Below are 20,135 nucleotides of genomic sequence, written 5' to 3'. Positions count from 1 at the left end.
AGTGGAGCTGGCTGGAAAATTTTCAAAGTACTTTTTCATCAGACTTTGCAAGACATTTACATTTTAATGAATTGGCAGAGTCCTTTTGATTTCAATGAAGCCATTTCAGAACTAAGCAAAATAAAAACAACGTATTTTATTTAATTTAGACTTTCCTGTTTCATTTTAACTTGATGCTGGAAAATTCCATTTCAGTGCAGTGTGTTGGTCACACTTGGCACATGTTCTTTCACTCAATGAATGCGTATCGGTTCAGTTTATCTACATGAACTCACAAGTTTGTTAAAAATGACTGACTCCAGAAGGGTTTCTTTTGAAATTTGACAAAGGTCTGTTGATCAGGAACACCCCACGCACACCCAAAGTAGGAAAAGGAGGAGATGCTAAACAAAGCACAGCTGTTGTGTTGTTGGTATCAGTATTATAACACATGGAGATGTGTACTATGTGCTACAGGGAGCCAGGACTGTGCAGTAGTAGTAAGGGAAGTGGCGTTATAGGCCCTGGCACCCATGTAACAAAGAATCAGTTATTATATTACCTTATTAACTGTTAGAACAACACAAACAACTATTTTGGGGACTGAAGGCGTTGGGAGGAGGTATATATAAACCAAACTTTAAGAAAAGGAGATTGGCTGGGACGCCTCCTCTTCCCTGGGTGGAACCAGGGGAAGATCGTTCAGCCAGACCAGCCATGGGAACCAGCTGGGCTGTAGCATCAGCCCATCACTTCAGGAACCTCTTCCGCTGTTCCTGAATCTGTTCCTGTGGAGGTGCTCCTGTGTCTCCACTTTCCCGAACTCTGACCACCTACTGCCACAGTACCCCAATGTGAGCCTGCAGCTCACTCCCGCCCCACTGAGAGAAGGTCACTCACCTGCTCCCTCCCAGCTTGCAGCCACAGGCAGTACCACACCTCCAGGAAAAGACCTAGACGAGGCTCTGGCAGCTGTACCTGGGCACACAAGGAGGCCGAATCTGGGGAATCAGCCCAATGTTGGGGTAGCAGTATAGGGCTGGCAATTTGGGGACAGGGCCCTCAAGGCACTCCCCACCACCTCTGGCTGCTGCCTTCTTCAGGCGGACCACAGGGCACTGATCCCAGACTGCCTCCCCTGTGAGGTGCCAGGGTCCCCTGCCCTACCACAGAAAAGTGCTCCCATACACTACTCCAGGCACTGCTGCCATTCCAGTGAGGCACTTCCTCCTCTACCTCCTCCTTCCCTCTCTCCCACCTGACCCTCCCCACTCTTCTCACCCATCCTAGGCAAAAAAAAAAAAAATTATTCTTAAAGTCAGTCAGTCAGTCCTACCATTTCCAACAGCGGAAACATTAAAAGAAGTTCCCACTAGGGAACTTTTAGTTCATGCCAGCAGGGTTTATGTGGACCAGTTAGTGGGCAACATGGGAGTGCACTTCAGAAATCACACTCCTGTAGCATGCAGGGATGCTCCATGTTGATGTGCCCAAAGTCGAATACCTTACAGAAGTCCAAGTCTACAATGTCAGCAAATAGAAGACTTTACTCCCGCCCTTCCTGTTATTTCCTTATGTGTTCTCCCTTACTTACAATATTAGATGCTCCACTTATTGTTCTAAAATCTGGACAATTAATATCACAGCAATGGATGCAATATAAAGACCTAGATAAAGACAAATAAAATTAGATATGTAGTTCTTACAAAAAGATTAACTAAATTGTATTCTACTGTTTAATGAATATCTGCTCCTTTTGATAGAAACAGCATAAAGGAAAAGTGTGTCTGTATTTAACTGCTAGATTATATTGCCAAAAAAAAAAATCTTGCTTTTCACAACACTGCTTTGTGAAACTAGTGGATTTGTTACTGACACCACTGTGACAGTGCACTGTGACACCAGCTGCAGCTGCTGCGGTATTAACCAACTGGCTAATATGGAAGTTTCATATACACACAGCACTGTATGTATTTTTTGCAAGACCCCTCGAGTTGAGCACACACAGTACTTACTTAATGCCATGCTGAAATATATAAGTGGCAAAAAACTAATTAACATTTTAAGATGAAGGTAAACAGTGACTAACCCTCACTGCAGCATTTACTGATCATCATAAACCTCTGTAAACTTTTTGAGACTGAACTTCACATTTTTAAAGCCTGCCTGGGCCTAGAAAAGTATTTGCTCAATTCTGAAAATGCCAATTGACCTCAAGTTGGAAAGTACAGTAAACAGGGTTCTTTCACAAGCCCATGACAAAACAGCTAAAATAAAGGTAAAACTAATTCTTTTGAGCTTAAGGAAGAGAATGAGTAATAGAACTCCAGTGAAAACACAGAGAGAGGTTCTGTAGAGGAAAAAACTTAGGCTAATATTAGTTTTGTTGTTTAAGTGAGCAATAAAGGCAAACTTCTGGAAGGGAGTGAGTTTGCACTATTCTCCAATGAGCTTCCAACTTTTATATCCTGTTTGGAGCAGGGTGGGAACTCCTCATCTCCAAAGTTATGTGAACATGTGCCCAATGACAGGCATCTGTCCAACTGAACAGTAGAAAAGCAAGTTCTATTACCACCACTAGCATGTTTGGAAGATCTCAGGAAGAAAGAGAAGATTCAGTGAAACTGCTTTTGGAAATGTGCAATGTGCAAAAGTGCATAACAATGGTTATGTCTAGGTCAGATGCACTATAACCCAAACCCTGATCTGCAGGAACTATTCTCTCTCTATGTACAGAATTGAAAGTAGTACCCATGCTAGCACAACCATAGTTCTCTGAGCACAGCCTATCACCAATACAAAAACAAAGAGGGGAGTTCGTGCTTGAGTTTTGTTAGAATTAAAATCCAATAGTGTCTATGCTGTGCTGAAGAGGTAAAGTGCTATGTGAGTACTGATATTATTACATCCTGACCTACTGGCTAGCAAAAAAAACCAAACGTACATACTTCAAGTCAGACTGAAGACTGAGCTTCAGGGTAAATGATGTCTAAAATATGTTTTTATAGCTGGCTGTTTAAATATTCTCCCCACAAACAGTCCTGTTGCAACAGTTCTGCTTCTACATTAGTCTTTAGCTCTGCCTATAAATACAAATATCTTTATACTTGGTGGGAATGCTCACCCTGAGAAACCTTCTAGTTCTGCAACAAGGATTTCTTGGGGAGAGTTCCTTTTCAGGCCACACTTTCTCACTCTCTGCTGGGAAGGGAGTGATTTTGTCAACTGTGATGCCCTTTGGACAATTAAAATGCAGTGTTTGAAAAACTCTGAAGAGAGTGTTTTTTCCAGTCCTCCTAGGATAGATGTTTCTGCTCATGCTAGAGTCATGGGGAAGGTAGGGAACTGAAAATTGGTGGGTGATGCTACAAGCCTTGCTGGGCTGCTGGCAAAAACTGTAAGTAGAGATCCAGTAATTGTAAGCTATTTGGAACAAGGACTGTATCTTCATATTGGTTGGTACACCACCTAGCAAAAGGGTTCTGGTTTGGGCCTCTTTGCGCTAATGTAATACAATAATAATAATAATTAATAACAAAAGAAACAAAAATGCTGAACCGGCAGAGTAAAAGAGTTGTACTTTTCTAAAAACACATTTTTAGATTATGAACCACCCATTACATTATTAACAGAAATCAGCTGAAAAGTTTACTATTTGCAATTTTACTCTATCCTTACTTTCTGAATCTCTCTTTTATTTGGACAATGAAAATATATACAGTTTTATTTTTGTCTCTTGCCAGTTTCTAGACAATTTCACTTTCTGGTTCACTCCCACTCACATAATGCTACAATGCCTATGTCCTGACCTACACAAGGAGCTGAAGTCGAATTTAGCAGTGTTAAATCGATTTAACCCTGCACCTGTCCATACGACGAAGCCCTTTTTTTCGACTTAAAGGGTTCTTACAATCAATTTGTTTACTCCACCCCCGACAAGCGGATTAGCGCTGAAATCGGCCTTGCCAGGTCGAATTTGGGGTAGTGTGGATGCAATTTGACGGTATTGGCCTCCGGGAGCTATACCAGAGTGCTCCACTGTGACCGCTCTGGACAGCACTCTCAACTCAGATGCACTGGCCAGGTAGACAGGAAAAGGCCCGCTAACTTTTGAATCTCATTTCCTGTTTGGCCAGCATGGCAAGCTGCAGGTGACCATGCAGAGCTCATCAGCAGAGGGTGACCATGATGGAGTCCCAGAATCGCAAAAGAGCTCCAGCATGAACCAAACGGGAGGTACGGGATCTGATCGCTGTATGGGGAGAGGAATCCGTGCTATCAGAACTCTGTTCCAGTTTTCAAAATGCCAAAACATTTGTCAAAATCTCCCAGGGCATGAAGGACAGAGGCCATAACACGGACCCAAAGCAGTGCCGCGTGAAACTTAAGGAGCTGAGCCAAGCCCACCAGAAAACCAGAGAGGCAAATGGCCGCTCCGGGTCAGAGCCCAAATCATGTTGCTTCTGTGATGAGCTTCATGCCATTTTAGGGAGTTCAGCTACCACTACCCCAACCGTGTGCTTTGACTCCTTCAATGGAGAGGGAGGCAACACGGAAGCAGGTTTTGGGGAAGAGGAAGGTAGCTCACAGCAAGCAAGCGGAGAAACTGGTTTTCCCGACAGCAACAACTGTTTCTCACTCTGGACCTGGAGCCAGTACCCCCCCGAACCCACCCAAGGCTGCCTCCCAAACCCGCCAGGTGGAGAAGGGACCTCTGGTGAGTGTACCTTCTTAAATAGTATACATGGTTTAAAAGCAAGCATGTTTAATGATTAATTTGCCCTGGCATTCGCTGCCAGTACAGCTACTGGAAGAGTCTGTTAACGTGTCTGGGGATGGAGCGGAAATACTCTAGGAACATCTCCATAAAGCTCTCCTGGATGTACTGCCAAAGCCTTTGCAAAAGGTTTCTGGGGAAGGCAGCCTTATTCCATCCATCATGGTTGGACACTTTACCACGCCAGGCCAGTAGCAAGTAGTCGGGAATCACTGCAGAACAAAGCATTGCAGTGTATGTTTGCTGGCGTTCAAACAACATCCGTTCTTTATGTCTCTGTGTTATCCTCAGGAGAGTGATATCATTCATGGTCACCTGGTTGAAATAGGGTGCTTTTCTTAAGGGGACATTCAGAGGTGCCCATTCCTGCTGGGCTGTTTGCCTGTGGCAGAACAGAAATGTTCCCCGCTGTTAGCCACGGGGAGGGGTGAGGGGCTAGCCACACAGTGGGGGGAGGCAAAATGTGACCTTGTAACGAAAGCACATGTGCTACGTATGTAATGTTAACAGCAAGGTTTACCGTGAAAGAGTGTACCCATTGTTCTATAAAATGTGTCTTTTTAAATACCACTGTCCCTTTTTTTTCCCCACCAGCTGCATGTTTTTCAAGGATCACAGGATCTTCTCCTTCCCAGAGGCTAGCGAAGATTAGAAGGTGAAAAAAATGCACTCGTGATGAAATGTTCTCTGAGCTCATGCTGTCCTCCCACACTGACAGAGCACAGACGAATGCGTGGAGGCAGACAATGTCAGAGTGCAGGAAAGCACAGAATGACCGGGAGAAGAGGTGGCAGGCCGAAGAGAGGGCTGAAAAGAGGGCTGAAGCTGATAGGTGACAGCAGCGTGATGAGAAGAGGCAGGATTCAATGCTGAGGCTGCTGGAGGATCAAACTAATATGCTCCAGCATATGGTTGAGCTGCAGGAAAGGCAGGAGCACAGACCGCTGCTACAGCCCCTGTGTAACCAGCCGCCCGCCTCCCCATGTTCCATAGCCTTCTCACCCAGACACCCAAGAGCACGGTGGGGGGGCCTCCGACCACCCAGCCACTCCACCCCAGAGGAGTGCCCAAGCAACAGAAGACTGGCATTCAATACGTTTTAAAGTGCTGTGTGGCCTTGTCCTTCGCTCCTCCACCACCCCACCCGGTGCTTCCCTCCTCCACCATCCCCTCCTGGGCTACCTTGGCAGTTATCCCCCTATTTGTGTGATGAATTAATAAAGAATGCATGAATGTGAAGCAACAATGACTTTATTGCCTCTGGAAGCGGTGATCAAAGGGGGGGTGGGGACGGTGGTTAGCTTACAGGGAAGTAGAGTGAACCAAGTTGGGGGGGGGAGGTTTCATCAAGCAGAAACAAACAGAACTTTTACACCGTAGCCTGGCCAGTCATAAAACTGGTTTTCAAAGCTTCTCTGATGCACACTGCACCCTCCTGTGCTCTTCTAACCGCCCTGGTGTCTGGCTGCGCATAACCAGTGGCCAGGCGATTTGCCTCAACCTCCCACCCTGCCATAAACGTCTCCCCCTTCTCACAGATATTATGGAGCACACAGCAAGCAGCAATAACAATGGGAATATTAGTTTCGCTGAGGTCTGAGCGAGTCAGTAAACTGTGCCAGTGACCCTTTAAATGTCCAAATGCACACTCTACCACCATTCTGCACTTGCTCAGCCTATAGTTGAACAGCTCCTTACTACTGTCCAGGCTGCCTGTGTATGGCTTCATGAGCCAGGGCATTAAGGGGTAGGCTGGGTCCTCAAGAATAACTATAGGCATTTCAACATCCCCAACAGTTATTTTCTGGCCTGGGAATAAAGTCCCTTCCTGCAGCTCTTTAAACAGACCAGAGTTCCTGAAGACGCGAGTGTCAGGAACCTTTCCTGGCCATCCCACATTGATGTTGGTGAAACGTCCCTTGTGATCCACCAGTGCTTGCAGCACCATTGAAAAGTACCTCTTGCGGTTTATGTACTGGCTGCCCTCATGGTCCGGTCCCAAGATAGGGATATGAGTTCCGTCTATAGCCCCACCACAGTCTACTATGACCTGCACATTTCCCAGAGTCACTACCTTTGATAGCAGCAGCTCAATGATTGCGTTGGCTAATTGCATTACAGCAATCCCCACAGTAGATTTGCCCACTCCAAATTGATTACGGACTGACCGGTAGCTGTCTGGCGTTGCAAGCTTCCACAGGGCTATTGCCACTCGCTTGTGAACTGTGAGGGCTGCTCTCATCTTGGTATTCTTGCGCTTCAGGGCAGGGGAAAGCAAGTCACAAAGTTCCATGAAAGTGCCCTTACACATGCAAAAGTTTCAGAGCCACTGGGAATCATCCCAAACCTGCAACACTATGCGGACCCACCAGTCTGTGCTTGTTTCCCGGGCCCAGAATCGGCATTCCACGGCATGAGCCTGCCCCAGTAACACCATGATCTCCAAATTCCCAGGGACTGCAGTTTTACAGAAATCTTTGTTCATGTCCTCATCACCGTGCTGCCGCCTCCTCACCTGGTTTTTCAGGTGCTGGTTCTGCATAAACTGCACGATAATGCATGAGGTGTTTACAATGGTCATAACTGCTGCGGTGAGCTGAACGGGCTCCATGCTTGCTGTGCTATAGCGTCTGCTCAGACAATCCAGGGAAAAGGGCACGAAATGATTGTCTGCCGTTGCTTTCATGGACAGAAGGAGGGTTGACTGACGACATTTACCCATAACCACCCGTGAAAAATTTTTGGCCCCATCAGGCATTGGGAGCTCAGCCCAGAATTTCAATGGGCAGCAGGGACTGCAGGAACTGTGGGATAGCTACCCACAGGGCACTGCTCAGAATGTCGACACTTGCCACGGTACTGTGCACGCACTCCGCCAAATTACTGTGCTTAGTGTGGACGCATGCGCTCGACTTTATACAATCTGTTCCCAAAAATCGACTTCTGTAAAATCGGAGTACTTTCGTAGTATAGACATGGCCTTAGAAACTGTTTCTGCGAGGATTAAAATAAAAGAAGCAAAGTTTCACAGAAACATTTCTACCAGTCTTAGGTTTTTTAAAAACTGAATTTTACAAAATCTAAATTTGTGACCAAATTAGACCTGATGCTTTCTCAGTAAACAATCACTTGTTATCGAAAGACAAAGTGATGAGAGAGTTTTACAACTGACACTAACTGAAGAAAGATGGGAATTCCTTGACCTGAGCACAAGCTGCAGTGGAGAAGAGCATAGTCCAAAAATCAGCATACAGAACGCAAGACGAGCCAAAAAGCACTCCCCCTCCAACAGTCATAGTTGCAACCCTCTGACTATTTTGTTGGGGGGGGGAGGAGGGGCAATGAGGCAGCAGATGAGCGTAAAATCAGATCCAGCAGGTTTGTCTGTGGGAAAATGAGGAAAGTAATCTGCAATGCAAGTGTCTAAAACTACAACATCTATGCAGTGTGCTGCATGATGCAGAAAGAAAAAGTCAACACCTCAGAAAGCATTTGATGCTACATTAGACTTTTTGTCACTTAAATTTTAGTGATTACTAATAACTCTCCTGGCCATGTAAATTAAATCATCCACAAGAGGCATCACTACTGTGAATTACTGAACTTCTCAAAGTGTTCCTACATCTCAAACCACTGAGATATTTGCCCCTATGGTATTCACATTAGGACTTGAATGCAAAACTTCACTACTTAAAATGAATCAAAAGCAGTATATGTTCCTATCCACCCTGCCACGATTTGAACTCAAACTCTAGAGGATTCAAGAAACATGAACCTGAAAAGAAATAACATCACAGACCATGTTTCACTGCTTAGAGCTTAGTAGGAACAATGACAGGATAAAAATATTTTAAAAGTTACAGTGCTCTATTTAATACAACCACCCTGTCATCAAGCTATCTAGGCAACAAATGGTACTAAGAGCAGATTATTAACAACAAAAGAATTTTAGAAGTCTAATGCCCATTTTTCATTTGTTATATTGTCTGTTCATTTTTGCTATTCAATCAGTTGCATAATTAAACCAGGCTGGTCAATTTTTCTTTATGTTGTCATGTACTAGCAAAGTGTCTGCCATAATGTATTAGCAAAACACTTGCAATTGATTGGTCTTTGGAGCATTCGCTGGTCATGTGGTGCTAATTGTTCCAGTCCTCTGCCTTTACAGCTGCTGCTACAGATGCCCAAATAGCAAAGAAACTGCACTCCTGCAGAAGCAAACCTAGCCATCTCCAATAAGGGCTGTGGCAGTCCTCGGAAGAGGGGGGAAGGGGAGTTCACAGCTGCCAGTAAGACTAAAACCACCAGAATCTAAGTTAAGAGCTGTGAGTGAATACAGAGCCAGGAGCTTCCTGAATGAGATTTGTGGGGAGGGCAGGGGGGAGGAGGAGTCACAAAGGATGTCCTGGGACACACCCAGGACACTTGTTAGGGCACAGGTACAGCTTAGCACTAAACTGTTCTGATCAGGTTCACAAGGAAATGGTGTTTTTCTTTAAACTGTTTTCACTGAAATTAACAAACACATTATATTTGCTTTTTCAAATAATTTCCTGCCCACCTTAAAAATAAACAAAATTTGAACTCTATAGCTGTTGACCATGTCCTTTGAAGGTCAGCTCCAGTTAGGTTGACCCTGCATAATTTGGAGGAAGAAACCCTTAGGAGAATAACTAAAACAGATGAAGAACTTGAAGTTTATTCTATCTTTAGGTGGATTACAATAGTTACAAACTAGTGCACTGTGTCAATATTTTCAACAATAATTGAAAAAATGGTTATGAACTGTGAAACCTTAAATCATATTGACTGTGGGAAAGCTGGTATGTGGGGTTAAACGATAAGCCTGCAGAACAAGGCAACAATATGAGAATTGCAGAAGTATACAACTACATTTCCTCTAACAAAACTTCCACCTTAGAAAATTTTCAGAAACTGAGGATATTTACCAATAATTCGACTCTAAGGTTGCTATAGGAAATCAAAACTGCTGTTGTCCTCCATTAGGAATTAAGGCTAGAGCCTCAACATTTTACCCCATCATGCTGCTGGCTGCTAAAAAGTATTGTTGTAGCAGTTGTTTTTAAACACTAGGAAATAACAAAACTTCAAATAAAATATAGAACCAACTCCACAAAAGAAAATTAAAAGGAGAGGAAAAAAACTAGACTAGACTTAGAAGGTTTAACTATTACTTAGTTTATCATTGTAGTTCTAATCCACAATACTGTGCATAGGTATTTTCAGTAAATTCCTGAGTTAAGGGACCCTAGAATGGTAGATTATTAGATTAGATATATTTATATAAACTAAAAAGTAATAGGCGCATTGGCCAAGGCAAAATTACAACTTGATAATTATGTACATTCTGCCTATCAGGAACCACATTCCTGAATCTCATCATTTATATTGGGAGATGGGGTTTGTTTTAGGGCTGTTGATTAACCGGCATTAACTCACGCGATTAATTCAAAAAAATTTATCGTGATTAAAAAATTAATCATGATTAATCACAGTCTTAATCGCACTATTAAACAGAATACCAATTGAAATGTATTAACTATTTTGCATGTTTGTCTACATTTTCAAATATATTGATTTCTATTACAACACAGAATACAAAGTGTACAGTACTCGCTTTATATTATTATTTTTATTATATATTATATTTTATTAAAATATGTGCACAGGAAAAATGATAAAAGAAATAATATTTTTCAATTAATCTCATACAAGTATTGTAGTGCAATCTCTTTATCGTGAAAGTGCAATTTACAAATATAGAATCTTTTTTGTTACATAACTGCACCCCAAAACAAAACAATGTAAAACTTTAGAGCCTACAAGTCCACTCAGTCCTACTTCTTGTTCAGCCAAGAGCTAAGACAAACAAGTTTGTTTACATTTATGGGAGATAATGCTGCCTGCTTCTTATTTACGTCACCAGAAAGTGAGAACAGGCATTCACATGGCACTTTTGTAGCCAGCATTGCAAAGTATTTACTTGCCAGATGTGCTAAACATTTGTATGCCCCTTCATGCTTCAGCCACCATTCCAGAGGACATGCTTCCATGCTGATGATGCTCGTTAAAAAAATAATGCATTAATTAAATTACTGACTGAACTCCTTGGGGGAGAATTCTATGTCTCCTGCTCATTTTACCCGCATTCTGCCATATATTTCATATTATAGCAGTCTCGGATGATGACCCAACACTTGTTTGTTTTAAGAACACTTTCACTGCAGATCTGACAAAATGCAAAGAAGGTACCAATGTGAGATTACTAAAGATAGCTACAGCACTCGACCGAAGGTTCCAAAATCTGATCAGGATGGGGTGTAGAGCATGCTTTCAGAAGTGTTAAAAGAGCAACACTCCAATGCAGAAACTACAGAACTCGAAACAGAAAAAAGAAAATCAACTTTCCGCTGGCAGCATCTGACTCAGATGATGAAAATGAACATGCGTCGGTCCGCACTGCTTTGGATTGTTGTTGAGCAGAACCCAGCATCAGCAAGGACACATGCCTTCTGGAATGGTGGTTGAAGCACAAAAAGACATATGAATCTTTAGCGCACCAAGCACATAAATATTCTGAGACGCTGGCTACAACAGTGCCAGGAGAACGACTGTTCTCACTTTCAGGTGACATTATAAACAAAAAGTGGGCAGCATTATCTCCCATAAATAGAAACAAACTTCTTTGTCTGGGTGATTGGCTGAACAAAAAGTAAGATTGAGTGGACTTCTAAAGTTTTACACTGTTTCATTTTTTAACACAGTTTTTTTTGTACCTAATTCTACATTCGTATGTTCAACTTTCATGATAAAGAGATTGCACTACAGTACTTGTACTGGGTGAATTGAAAAATACTATTTCTTTTGATTTTTAAAGTGCACATATTTGTAACAAAAGTAAATAAAAAGTGAGCACTGTACACTTTGTATTCTAGGTCGTAACTGAAATCAATATATTTGAAAAAGTAGAAAACATTAAAAAAAATAAATAAATGGTATTCTATTATTGTGTAACAGCACAATTAATCCCAATTAATTTTTTGAATTGTGCGATTAATCCCGATTAATTTTTTTATCACTTGACAGCCCTAGTTTGTTAGTTTTTTTAATGTGACCTGAAAAACTTTAATAGTATCTGTCTCTATAAAGCATTTCAGGATATAATTTGTACAAAAATATTGTACCATAAATCAAGTCTTGTCACAACAAAGCACAGAGCTCCTTAATACTGGCAATTGTAGGCAACCGTACGCTTGGAAAAATTGATTTTTTTGATGGACTCATTAGTTTGTTTTATAAAGTAATAAAATAAGAAAGAGGAAAACTCTTTCCAGTAAATTAACCTTTCATCTGAAGTACATTAATATTCCCTTTCTCTAATGGACAGTGAACCTAACACTGATTTTCAGGTTTCCTTTTGCCTTGTTACAGTACAAGCAATTTATTATGAATCAGCACATAGTTAGCTCTACTTTATGTTATAAAAGAAAGGAATTTCAGTGGTGCTAACTTCAAGCATTCAAAAAATATGAGTCAGGCTCCAGAACACTAAGATTAGCTTGACAAAAAAAAATTTTTTTAATGATAAATGTTGGGGGTTTCCTGAACCTTTAGGGTGCATTCAGGTCACGTTTTAAGGCTTTTCTCTGCATGCATTACAACTAGAAATTTATTTTCTTTAAATGAATACAGTTTCTCATGCAATTTTTTGATTCCAGCACTTGGGATTCTGAGAAACCAAATATTGCAAGACTCACGATAAAATATGCAAAAGTTAATGACACTGGAATTTTATTTTAAAAGCCTGGAGGAAAACTTGAATAAATCTCCACCACACACTTTATAAATCTCCCTTCCATTTTAGATTATGGACAAATAATCGAATACTCTCTGTTTCTATTACCTCTAAAAATATTTGTCCATGCCCACATGAAAACTGGGTCCAATACCTTTACTATCACCATAATTTCTTGCAGACGTAGAAATCAACATTTCTTGAGAAAAGTAAACAAAGTCAAATAAAATACTTATAAGTGGGAGTATAAATTGTACATGAATATAAATATTTTAAAGAAGTATACAGCATATATATTGAAAGGATACTAAAATAGGTATTTTTAAAATTGGGGGAGGGGTGTATTGAAGCATATAAAAAGAAAAGGACATAATATTCATTTAACTGCTCATATAGTACAAGCCTCAACAATGACAAGACCACAATTTCCATAAATTCAGAAGAGATGATGGGGTATGGGCCCAGCCATCCCAGCTTGAGAATTGGAATTTTCTTCGATCTATCAACAAAAATGAAGGTGAACAATGATACGGGGGACGGAGGGGGAGCTGCCTCTTTGGAAACACTTAGCAGGGCAAGTTTACAACCGGCTTTCATTATGTGTGTTCTTGTGTGTGGAAAGTAGATATGGTACTGAGGCCTGTCATTGCCCAGGTATATGAATGAGAACCTGCAGGAAAATCTGAATCAGATTGTGTAAACTGGGGCCCCTTCACTTGACCTTTCATTCTGTGTTACACTATCCCTACTCCTCTCCCACAGCCCATCCTTTCAGTATACAGTAATCCACTTCCTCAGAACTGGAATCCCTTCACTTTTAACTGGTAAACCAGACAGCTTCATAGAGATGGAGACACTGCTTCATGAATCCATAACATATTTTGAATGTGTCCTCGAAACGTCCTCCTTTCTCGCAAGCTTATGAGGATCAACCGCACAGTGCTCTCTGTCAGTTAGATCAGAGAAACCCAAACTCCTGCATAATAATATTGGTGCAAGGGAGTATCAAGTGGCATTTATACTGGATAATTTTTTTTTAAAAGACTGGATTAGAGGGTTAATTCTGAATAGCTAATCAATGACAAGTATTAGCCAGCAAATACGTGAAATTCAGTAATATAAGAAGTTTTACTGTACCATGTAAAATGCCACGTTATTGCAAAAACCTTGATAGAACAAGGGTAGGTGTACCAGTGACTGATATTTACTTTCTGAACCTGGTCTACAAAGAAACAGTAAGATTTTGGCAAATAAATTTTAACCACAATTGAACAAGTAAAACAAAGTGTGTGAAAACTGGAACATTAAAATCTAATGTTGGAAGGCACATTCTCAAAATCTGTCCAGGACCTGTGCACACAAACCCAGCTATGTACATGTCTTACATTCGGATATCTTGTTTATTTTATTAAATATGCAGCCTTAACTCCTAACAGAATGCATGCTTACCTTTCTGTCTTTTCATTTGGGGAAAGTTGCTGATTGTGGTTGCTTGAACTATTTCCACTACGATTTGATACCTAGTTTTAAGAGGGGAGAGAAAAAGATAAAAGATGGTCTTTTATAAATTTGCTCTTCACATTGCACACTTTTAGAAGTAAAAATGTAGAACAAACTCACATTCCCATTCAGAGGGAGAGTATGCCTGGAAATAGAGTGGGAGAGGAGAATTCTCAAAGATGGAACAAACAAAAAATGAAAATTATCCAAAAAACCCAGCAATAATTACGATGTCCCCTTGGTTCCACTGAAAACCTTGGAATACTGTATGACAGGTGCTTAAAAACTTAATAAAATTAATGAAAGTGTAATACAAAAGCATGGTCTTAAAATTCAAAGGTGAAACAAAGTAATATTGGCAAACAGAGTGAGATTGAAATGTAATAAACTTGGCAGAGTGATGAAATTAAAAACATGCCCGAGGGAATAATTAAGACTTCACTGTAAAACTGAGACAGATTTCAGGAGAGAGTTCCACGTGCAAAGGCCTCCTACAGCAAAGGCAGACTTGTCAGGTGATGTAACATGCAATTGTAGTGTTCGAAGGGGAAGGAGCTCAGGTAGCTGTAAGGATGATGCAGTCAGGGTCTGTATCCTTTAAGGCTTTAAAACCAAAATATTTTATTTGTACAAAGTCAATGTACAGAATGAGGTGTAGTAGACTCAAGGTTACTCAAATCAGCGAGTAAACTGTAAGTCCCTGAGAAACCCTGCTGAAAAGGGAAATACACTGTGCTGCCCAGGCATAATGAACAAATTCTGCTAAGAAAAGAGAATCGCCCACATCAGAGATAGACATGCTCCTATAAGAGTGGCAGAGTAAGGGAAGGGAACGATGGGGTTTCCCCTGCCATCCCTTTTCCTACCCCAGAAAAAGCCAGAGTAAGAACCACAGTTAACCAAAAAAAGCAGTCACTGAAAGTTACGTCCTCACAATTAATAACCTGGCTGCTTGGTCCTTTGTCCCTGTTCCTGACCTGAGCTACACACAGATTTATATTTGACACTTGGGAGGTAGATACAGTTGTACAGAAAGAAAAAAACTGCACACAGCAACAGGAGTTGGAAGATAACGTAGTTAAGTGGTGATATTTTTATTCAAGATACTTCTACTATTCATTCATCTTTACAGCTTTCATAAACTCCTTGCTACACTGAAACTTTAATTATTCTGTCACAGAGATATTCAACACTTTTCCTCTGAGCATATTCGTGAGGAGATGAGGATTAACTGATGGTTTCTGAACTTTTCTAACATTCCAAGAAAATGTGCCTAATAAGTTTTTATGGCTACTGTAAATTTACACATTAGTTTATTTTTTAACACCTTCCATATTGCATTGGACTTTTCCTGCCATTACTTTATCCCAGTTGATTTCACTCAACAGCATATGCTTTTCAAAATACCTATGAGGAAGAATGGCCCACGGGTCACCATGCTGGCCTGGGACTAGAGCCAATTCCTTGCTATAACACAGACTTCCTGTGTGACCTGGGAAAGTCACTTAGTCTCTCTCTGTGCCTCAGCTCCTCCTCTCTAAAACAGAGGTCGCAGCACTTCTCTACCACACAGGGGTGTGGTGAGGATAACTACATTAAGCATTGAGAGTGCTCAGATACTATGGTAAATGGTGGCCAAATTAGTTCCCGAGATAACATACTTGGCTCCCAATTACCCAGATAAGTTATTTTTTTCCTCCCACTCTAGTCCTAACGATTAGAATTGCTATGATGCCTAGAATATCTAAGCTGTGAAAGCATCTGAGCAATCCTAACAGTCAGGACTAAAGGGGCAAGAAAATATTAAATTGTCTAGGTAATTGGGAATACAATAAACTAATGCATAAGTGAGTCAATTATTTTTCAGTCCTTTGTAGCTTACTCCATTTAATTTTTTTAAAAAAGAGCCGCACATGCTGTAGACTGTGTGATCACAGGCTCACGTTGCTGTTAGCCCTGTTTTCCCTGCCCCAATCCCCTTCCCCTGCTGTTTGTTATCCTTACTCTTCTCATCACCTCTAAAGCAAGAAAATAAGCTTTGTGGCAGGGGCTGTAGTCTATGTTTTAGCATCTAGTAACCCGTGGTGCTACACAAATAAATAAAATATTAATTGTGATACTGCTCTACCTTCAGCACAGCTGCTAATCAGAGGGAAAATTAACCATCCGCTTCCTTCCTTTATCGTCTTTCATTCTCAGCCACTTCTAGTTCATTCAACCTCTTTATCTCACAAAAACTTATGGCACTATATAAAACTACTACCTATGGTTTCAGATCTTATATGTAAGGATTCTCCTTTCCTTCCCTATTCTCTGCAATCTCATTCAACTTTCCCCATTACCTTAAATTTGGGGAGAAGGGACGTTCAAGGATTGTGGGTCACATTGTCATGATCTACCGTACGTATATATTTTATATTTTCTCTTCAGGTTTTCACATCCTTATGAAGAAAATTTCTCTGTAAGACCCTTTTCCTTGATGAAAGGAAATAAGGACATAAATATTGTAGCTACTTCACAAAAACAGGAGTCAAAACTTTCCGCAAAATAACCAAGTAGCACTGGAAGGTAGCTATCCTTCAAAGTCACATGATCTTCTGCTCTGGAAACCTTCAATATTTCGTACCCAATGCTGAAGCCCAAGGAAGGTATTCCAGTTCTCCAGCAGATACAGGTAGGTGGATGAAAGAGTGATCAAGACACTTAAGTCCAAAACTGACTGTAAAGCATTACAAAGGGACCTCACCAAACTGGGTGTCTGGGCAACAAAATGGCAGATGAAATTCAATGTTGAAAAATGCAAAGTAATGCACACTGGAAAATATAATCCCAACCAGTGTGGATAAAAAAAATCAATGATTTAAAAAAAATCGGATTTTTTTTAATTTAAATTGGATTTTATAAAATGGATAAAATGCTTTAGATTTTAGATAAAACTATCTAAAGATAGTTTTAATTAGGATGCATTATAGTCATGTAATGTTTAAGAAAAGTTTTGTAAATGAGTTCCAATAGTTCATGGATTAGGGACCCAATCTTATGGAGGTTCCAGGGACTTCTGTATAGATTATTTAGGTTAATCTTTCTATCTACCCAATGGGACTCCGTGCTCAGTCTAGAAGATACCATCAGAGATGTTTAGTTTTGCAGTTCTCAAATTGTGGATTTGTGTCTCCAGAGATAACATGCTTGTTAACAGCAAAAATGGTTTTAAATAATTAAATAAATAATACATAGAGGTGAGAAATAACAGACCTCAACCCTACTGTCCCTCTGCAAATTTGTGTACACAGAATCAATCCTTGACCTCTCTCTAAAAGTGCAAAGTTTCAAAACGTTTAATAAATAGAAGATTGTTGGGGGCAGAATAGATCTGGACAAGGAAAAGTCTGGAGATAAATGTGAGAAGGGAGGGACAGGCAGTAGAAACAAAACTGAAACTGTTTGAGCAGCATATTCCAGAAGGTCTTTCCGAGTGTAGTCTTCATTGATTTGAGATCTACCATGCCATTCTCTCCCTAGAAGGGAAAACCTATGATGGCAGCAGGCTGTAAAAAAGACGCAGTTTGGGAATATTTTAATGAAGCTCCTCTACCTGTGGGTAAGACAGGTATGCGTTCAAAATGCAAACAGTGCAACAAAGAAATGCAAGGCCTTGTTGCCAAATGAAACAACATCATGAGAAGCGTTCCTCCTCAGGAGGACGCTGCATTGAAGATGATGAAAGGAACATGTCTGAACATGCAGGATCTTGAGGTTGGTAAACTTTCTTATTTCATACTTCTTTCTTAAGGACTGCTGGTCTTCCTTCTGGACTATTCTTGAATTCTCATGTTTGAGCAAAAAATATAGTTGTTACTCTATGGTACTATCATTTCAGATAAAGTTGTGACAAAAAATAAATAGCTGAAATAGGCAGATCTTCCCTTTACAATTTCCCCTTTAAAGTAGTGCTGAGTGTCAGTGAATGCAATGAGTAATACTAAATGAGCAGTATGGTAATAATAATTAAATAACTGCATTGACTTATTTTGTTTAGGAGAATCCATCCTCAACATACAGGATTCTGAAGACTATCCACCTTCAAGATCACCATCATTTTCTACAGTTTCAGAGTTATCTGCCAATAATAGGGTTTCAGTCACATCATGTATGTCACACAGCCACAGTATATCACCAGTAGCAAAAAGAAAAAAAAATTCCAGCATCCAGAAACAACCATAGATAAGTTTGCGATAAGAACCAGCAGATTACAAAAAGAGGTAATGGATGAAAAAATTGCCCAGTTTGTTTATGCAACAAACTCTGCTTTCCGTATGATTGAGAACCCACACTTCATTAATATGGTTCGGTCATTAAGACCAGGATACAGTCCACCCAACACAGCAGATGTTGCAGGCAAATTGCTGGATGAAGTGTATGAAAGAGAAATTGAGCAGTGTGCAAAAGCTCTAGAGGGTGAAATTGTTAACCTGAGTCCTCATGGGTGGAGCAACATCCACAAAGATCCTGCTGTATGTGCTTGTGTGACAACCAAAGAAGGGAATGTCTTCCTTACAGAAACAATTGATACATCAGGAAATGCACACACAGCAGAACACTTAGAAGAAGTAGCAGTAAAAGCTGTAACAAACTGTGAAAATAAATTAAAATGTCTAGTATGCAGCTTGGTCACAGAAAATGCTGCAAATGTATCCAAGATGAAAAGCCGTTTAGAAGAGAGTCCCAAGCTAATAACATATGGTTGCAGTGCTCATTTGATGCACCTCCTAGCCAAAGACTTCAGTGTTCCATAAATAAAGGCTAATGTTCTTGAAATTGCAAAATACTTCTGTAACAACCACTTTGCAGCAGCTGCTCTGAAAAAAGTGGGAGGAACCAAGCTAACTCTCACACAAGACATGCGATGGAACTCAGTAATGGACTGTTTTGAGCACTAGATCAAGAACTGGCCTAATCTGATGGCAGTTTGTGAACAAAATCGTGAAAAAAATAGATGGCACTGTCACCACCAAAGTTCTCGACATTGGGCTTAAGAGAAATGTTGAACACATGCTGAGTACCCTGAAGCCTATTTCTGTAGCCTTGAACAAAATGCAGGGAAATAGCTGTTTTATTGCTGACACTGCTGAAATTTGGAAGGAACTGAGTGAGATCTTAAAAAAAAAAAAAAAAAAGAACTATGCAATGACAGAGTTAAATTACAAGCATTAAAAAAATGAATGGGACAAGCACTATCTCCAGCTCATTTTCTTGCAAATATTCTCAATACTCGGTACCAGGGTCAAACTTTAACTGCTGAAGAAGAGGAGCTGGCTACGACATGGAAATCCAGCAATCATCCCTCCAGAATGCCAACTATAATAAACTTCAGAGCTAAGGGTGAACCATTCAAGAAATATATGTTTGCTTATGATGTTTTAAAGAAAGTCACTCCAGTGAACTGGTGGAAGTCACTTAAGCACTTGGATTCAGAGACTGTTGAAGTGATAATCTCACTTTTAACAGCAGTAGCTTCTTCTGCCAGCGTAGAAAGAATATTTTCTTCCTTTGGACTAATTTATTCCAAATTGAGAAATCGTTTGGGACCTGAAAAAGCAGGAAAGCTTGTTTTTGTTTTCCAGATTATGAACAAACAGGAAAATGAAGGTGAAGACAACTGAGTTAGCTGCAGAAGCCAATATTTTAAATTTCTCATGTTGACCTGGCTGACATAGTCAATTTAATTTTTGTTTTTTTTAAAAAAAATATTTCATTTAACTATTTTAGTTAAAAACAATTTTAACAAAAACAAACCTGATTTTAAAAAAACTTGAATGTTTAACTAAATTCAAATTTCATATGCTTGTTTTGTTAAAACTTTATATGTTTGCGGTTGAAGAAAAAATCCAGAATACATAACGTTGTTGTTTTAGTTAAATAAAACAATGTAAATGTCTGTCTGGTGATGTCCTGCTCCTAATACAGCATGGCAAGAAAATCCTCCAAATATTAATGATTAACCTGTTGAATTGGAGGTAGTTCACCTCCCAATGACTTCATAAATATCTGCTTCAATTACCT

General features: G+C 40.3%; 1 protein-coding gene across 3 annotated transcripts in view; it reads right to left on the bottom strand.

Annotated features, from left to right (window-relative positions):
* Positions 1 to 20,135, bottom strand: part of SNX25 (sorting nexin 25) — a 161,569-nt gene that overhangs the window by 73,434 nt on the left and 68,000 nt on the right. For all 3 annotated transcript variants that reach the window (XM_074951250.1, XM_074951252.1, XM_074951251.1), the window contains one exon: positions 14,022 to 14,092. In XM_074951250.1, coding sequence (XP_074807351.1) covers positions 14,022 to 14,092 — 71 coding nt within the window. The remainder of the gene's footprint in view (positions 1 to 14,021; positions 14,093 to 20,135) is intronic.

This window comes from Natator depressus, chromosome 4, assembly GCF_965152275.1.
Source record: "Natator depressus isolate rNatDep1 chromosome 4, rNatDep2.hap1, whole genome shotgun sequence".
In the NCBI taxonomy this organism is placed as follows: Eukaryota; Metazoa; Chordata; order Testudines; family Cheloniidae; genus Natator; species Natator depressus.
The sequence above is the reverse complement of the archived record's forward strand: the minus strand, read 5'-3'. Positions and strand labels throughout refer to the sequence as shown.